This window comes from Onychomys torridus, chromosome 3 (genome assembly GCF_903995425.1).
Source record: "Onychomys torridus chromosome 3, mOncTor1.1, whole genome shotgun sequence".
Taxonomy (NCBI): Eukaryota; Metazoa; Chordata; class Mammalia; order Rodentia; family Cricetidae; genus Onychomys; species Onychomys torridus.
In genome coordinates, this window is record NC_050445.1 from 14,894,096 (window position 1) to 14,900,095 (window position 6,000).

Genomic DNA, 6,000 nt, shown 5'->3' on the forward strand with positions numbered 1-6,000 from the left:
CTGGTGAAGCTATTGTAAGGTTTGATAGTTACAGGCTATTATTAGGTCAGACACAGATGTGAACTCTAAGTAACTTTCAAAGGGACTAAAAATAGCCCAAGATAATTTGTCTCCTGTCTGCAACATCTTAACTCTCCATAATCTTGAAGTTCAGTCTTTTCATTTGGCCGCTGCAGCTTTTCTCTCCAGGTGCAGTTAATTTGCCGCCCCTCCCCCCTCACACACACACACTTCTTTTCCTTTTTTTCTCCTTCTGGGAACTTCAGTTCACACCACTGTCGAGGGCTGTGAGAGTATGCAGCAGGTGATAACTAGTGTTCATATGTCAATCCACCAAATGAATGAATCTTTGATGGGAAGCCCCACTGGGCAAGGTCATGAGGCTACTGACTATAAATGACCAGTTGCTCCTTGTCTGTGTTTCTCTTATGTGCAACTTCATTTCTTCCCTAAGAAGTGCATTCCTTCCTTAAGAACAGATATGATATTTCCCCCTTTACCGTAATGTGTACATGTAATCTCATGATTACATCTCAATCTTATGGGCACAGATAATTGTGGATAGTCAAGAAGATGGTTTCTTATTTAACCGTACAATTTTTATGAATAGAAACATACTAAAATATGCTTCATAACTAGGTCTATTGTTCCATGTGGACTGTAGACACTTAGAGGTCTTATTCTCCATCCTTAGCTAGTCAGGCCTGCCAACAACTATGTAAAGGAGGTGAGAAGATTATCTTTACCTCACTGAGCTCTGAAATGACTGCATTTTCATGACAAACCCTGAGTCAGAATCATACGACTAACTGCAATATTATGAGGATCTGGATTCCTCACCCTCTGACACTGTGTGAGGTAAGTGTTTTAAAGTTGCTAAATTCAGGGTAATTTATTATCCAGCATCGGACAGCTACTACCCAGAGCCTTGTCCTTAAGTGCTCTCTCAGTCCTAGCTGTACAGCCTGTTCTTCCTATCTGCTATTCTTATATTCTCTAGACATTTCTCATTACACCAAACTCATTACAGTTAGTAACAATCCTTTACATTAATTTTCCTCTATCAAATTCAGTAGTTTTCCTTCTCTGATTGGACCCTCACAAAAAACCATCTACACTTTACAACTACTGGATTCCTTACTATAACCCAGCTCCTGGAGAGGGACTCAGTAGCTCTGAACTGGATGGACACAGCAATTTCAGATAAAGGGCCGTTAAGATAAGCATTAAAAGTGTAACAGAGAGAGACCACACTGCGTCAGGTCACAGCTTTCACAGTATTTGGACCCACCCTTTTCCTCTTCGAATGTCTCCTTTTTGTTTTCAAAGACAACACAATTTTCATTTCACCTTTTCTCTAGCTAATCACATCATCACAACACTGATATGACACTGTCGTCATTACTATTCTATTGCTGTGAAAAGACATCAGGATTAAGGCTAGTTATAATAGCATTTAACTGGGGATTGGTTACAGTTTCAGAAGCTTAGTAGGCTTTCCATTATGGCGAAGAGCATGGCAGGCAGTCATGGTGCTGCTAGACCTTACACCCTAATCCATAGGCAGAAGGCAGAGAAGAGTGAGACTGGGCCTGGCCTGGGCTTTTGAAACCTCAAAGCTATAGATGATAAACCTACAGCCAACATCAAACTAAATGAGAAAAACCCAAAGCATTCCCTCAAAAATCATGAACAAGACAAAAGATTCCCATGCTCTACAGTCCTCTTGAACAGAGTGCTTCAATTCTTAGCTAGGAGTAGCATGACAAAGAATAAAATAAAGGGAAACCATAAGAAAAGTCAAAAGTATCTCTATTAGCAGATGATGAAATCCTATACAAGAAACCCTTAGAGACTCCACCAAAATCTCCTCAGAACTGATAAGCACTTCCGGCAACATGGCAGTATACAAAACTAACACACGAAAATCAGTAGCCTCTTTGTGTACCAATGGCAAACATACTGAAAAGAAAACCAGCTAATTAAATTCATTCACAATACACATACAGGCACACATGTACAAAATACCCTGGAATAAATCTAGACAAGCACATTAAAGACCTCTACAGTGAAAACTTTAAGGCCCCAAAGAAAGAAACTGAAGAAGATACTAGAAAATGGGAATACCCTCATGCATATGGGAAAATAAGTATTGTGAAAATGGCCACCCCACCAAAAGCAATCTACACAGGCAATGCAATCCCTATCAAAATTGCAAGCAATACTTTACTGTAATAGAAAATATAATGCTAAATTTCATATGGAAACACAAACAAGACAGGACAGCCAAACCAATCCTGGACAAAAAGGACTGCTGGCGGCAATATCACACCTGATTTCAATTTTACTACAGATCCATTGTAATAGAAACGTCACAGTGCCGGAACAAAACAGACATGTAGGTCAATGGAATATAATTGAGAACTCAGGTATAAATCCATGCTACTACATCTAATGGGGTGTTGTTGTTGTTGTTATTTGGTTTTGACAAAAATGCCAAAAATCTCACTGGAAAAAAGAAGGCTTCTTAAACAAACGGTGCTTTGTGCAGGGTAGCAGATGAAGTCCAGAGTGAATGTGTGTTATTTGTCATGAGCGTGGCCATGTCAAAGACCCAGTGACTCAGACCATGCGATCGCACATCCTGCCCCAGGGCAGGACCAAGGAACTAGCAAAGCTTTCCCTGTTTCAAGTTTGGATGTTGATAGTATTTGTAAAGATCAACAACATCTTCCTCCCTGAATGACTGCAACCTGAGATTGCTCCCAGGTAGAGAATCCCTACAAAGACTAGCCAACCCACCTCCTCATTCAGCTGAATGTAATAACCCACCTCCACACTCAGCTCTATATAATACATGCACTGAGTCTGGGCCGCTGAAAACAGCTCACCAGATACCAGCTTTTCTGTAGTATGTGTTGTTTCTTCACTTCCCCAGTACCCCATCGGGTCAGTCCCAGAGCTGTGTCGGTCATGGTTGTGCTGGGAATATTGGGTATCAACTTTCAAAGAAAGAAACTACATCTTCATCTGCTACCCTGCACAAAGCTACCTCAACATAAGACTTGATAGTCTAAAACTACTAGAGGGAAAAGTAGGCAGTACACTTCAATGGGCAAGGACTTGTTAGATAGGATTCCTGTAGCATAGGCATCAGGGCCACAGTCAGCAAATGGGATGGATCTCAAAGGCAGCCCATGGGATGGGAGAGAATCTTTTCTAGCTACATATTCAACAAGATTAGTGTCTAGTTCCTAGAATATACAAAGACCTAAAAAACAAAACAAAACAAACAAGAAATCATGCTAAGTGTCAAGAAAGCAGACAATTTCTTTTTAATGGGCAACATAGGACCAGAGTGATAACTGAACAATTAAGAGCATTTGCTGCTCTTGCACAGGATCCAGGTTTGGTTCCTAGCACCCAAACAGTTGCTCACAACTGTCCACAACTACATTTGCAGAGGACCCAGCACCCTCTTCTGACTTCCTCAGTACTAGGCAGGCACATGGTACACACGCAGGAAAACACTTCCACAAAATGATTTTTTAAGTTGGAGGGGCCTATGCAACTGCAAAAAGAAAAAAAAAAGAAAAGAAAGAAAGAAAAAAGTTTCTCAATAAAAGTACTACAAATAGTAAACATTTTAAAAAGAGTTCAACGTTCTCAGCAATCAGTGACATGCAGATTAAAATTACCTTAAAATTCCATCTCGTCCCAGTGAGAATGCCTATCATCAATACAAATAACAAATGCTAGCATGGTTGTGGAGAAAAGGGTATCCTTTTACACTGTGGTGAGAGTGAAGCCAACTTGGAAATCAATCTGGAGGGTCCTCAAAAGTTAGACATAAAAATACCTAATATGCTGAGCATGATGGAGCACATCTTTAATCCCAGCACTCAGGAGGCAGAGGCGAGGCAAGTGGATATCTGTGAATTCCAGGCCAGCTAGGGGCTAACTAGAAAGACCCTGTTTCAAAATTAAATAAATAATGCTTTAAGGCAGCCCTAGCACTCCTGGGCATATACCCAAAGGTTCCATATCACTACAAGTAACAGGTGAGAGCTTGGCCCTAAACAAGCCATGTGTACTACACCCTCCAAGATTTGGGATCGTTGAGGAAGAATGGTCAGAAAAAAATGTAAGAGCCAGAAGACAGGGAAGAAGAACGGGAAAATTCTAGCCTCTAAGATACGACGCAGCCAATGAAGCCAAGAGCTCAGAACTGCTATTATTATTTGCGTTGGATGTGAACAAGAAGGGCCCTCCCAACAGTCAGTCATGAATGAGGAGGGGCTCATGGGACCCTAATCCTTAATACCGAGCTACTAGCTACAGACCGACTCTAGAAGAGAAGTAGCCTAGAGAAGCCACCGGGTTCCAAACGATAATTCACACAGACCGTCCTGGTCAAGCCCAGGCAGACAGAAGCAAACAAGACATAAATGTGCAGGGAGCGATTAGTAGGGAGGAAGCCGGAGAGAGGGTAAGGAGATGAGAGACAGTGGGGTGGGAGCAACCAGCATGAATTAAATGCATGTGTGAAAATATTAAAGAACAAGATTAATTTAAAAGATTGAATAAGGTGTGACTTTAGCCTTTTCTCCAAGTGAAGGCGTGCCCACAGGCAGGTGCAACCAAAAAAAAAACTGCCTAACTAACGGCAAACAACAAATTCACTGTTTAGTCCCAAGAAACATCAGAGTGGTTCCGTGACAAAACGACCCGAGCGGCGTCTAGCAGACGGGACGCACCGCCCCGCCGCCTTTTCCCAGCCTCGCCGGCCGGACCGACAGCAGGCGGGACGCGCGCCGATGACGTCATCGCACCCCAGGGCGTGACCGCCGGACGCTACCATTGGCGGAGGTGGCCTCACCCTCCCAACCGCTGGTCGGGGCCCTGGCAGCCAACTCACCTTCCCGCTGGGGTGGAAAGGGAGGCCCGGGTCCTCAGTGGTGGGGAGAGGGCAAGCACGGCCTGTTTCCTCCGCAGCTCCAGCGGCGAGCCCCGCCGCGGAGAGGGCGGCCTCATAGTCGGGGAAGGGGTTGGGGAACGCCCGCTCCTCCATCTCCGCCTCTCCTCCGAGGTGCAACTTGAGTCTCTTTGACATGGTCTCGCCCATGTCCGCGCGCTTTCCCTGCCTGAGAGCTCAGGGCACGGCGCGCAGGCAGGGACAAACCTCCTGGAAGGCGTTTAGGCCGGGGCTGCGCGGCGGAGCCTGCCGGGCGGCCGGTGGCTTGCACATCTGGATGCCGCCGCCGGCGCGAAGAAGCCGAACCTCCAGCCTCGGCCAGTCACGCCCTCCCAGCTGCTGCTCGCAGCCTGCCGGACCGGCCGGCCGAACCGCAAAGTCTCCCAGCGACCGTCGTCTCTCCGGCGGCTGTGTCCTTCCGAGAGGTTCTAGAGAAAACCGCTCGCCCGCGAAGCTCACGATCCGGTAGGGAAAGCCCGTAAAGATGGGTTCATTCAGAGTGTGAGCGGTTCGCAGAACAGGGAAGAGCGCATCTTCGGAGGCTCCAGCATCAAACTGACTGCATTTTCACCAGCCCAGCCTTGCTGCCCGTCCGTGTCCTCGGCCCCTGGTCGTGCGCCAATCACAGGAACAGCAGCTGCTTTGTTTGATTAAAAATATATATATATATATATCTCTTCTAAGGGAAAGAATTTCAAAACGGCCTAAACAGGGAAAGGATAGCCTCCCGAGGGAGGGGGCATACAGTCCCTCCCATTCATCACCACTGGGAGGGGGGTTGCTTGGAGGAGGAGCCACAGGCCTTTGTTTTGTTTTGTTATGTTTTATTTTCATTCGCTTTGTTTTGAGTAAATGCACATCTTTGGTGACCAGAATTAATATGGAAGAATGTTTATTAATCATCTGAATATTGGGTAGACCAGAGAATCCCATAATCATGAGATTAACATAATTGGCCAGCAGAATAACATGGATGGCAAACAGGACACAAGCAAATAGACCTTTGCATTTCTGTAACCACAATA

The 6,000-nt window shown here is 45.1% G+C and overlaps 1 protein-coding gene across 1 annotated transcript in view; it reads right to left on the bottom strand.

Annotated features, from left to right (window-relative positions):
• The window catches only part of Lancl2 (LanC like 2), a 45,167-nt gene extending 39,435 nt beyond the window's left edge, over nucleotides 1–5,732 (bottom strand). Inside the window, exon 1 of the mRNA XM_036181697.1 lies at nucleotides 4,919–5,732. Coding sequence (XP_036037590.1) covers nucleotides 4,919–5,125 — 207 coding nt within the window. The 5' untranslated portion in view covers nucleotides 5,126–5,732. The remainder of the gene's footprint in view (nucleotides 1–4,918) is intronic.
• Nucleotides 5,733–6,000: the final 268 nt, after the last annotated feature.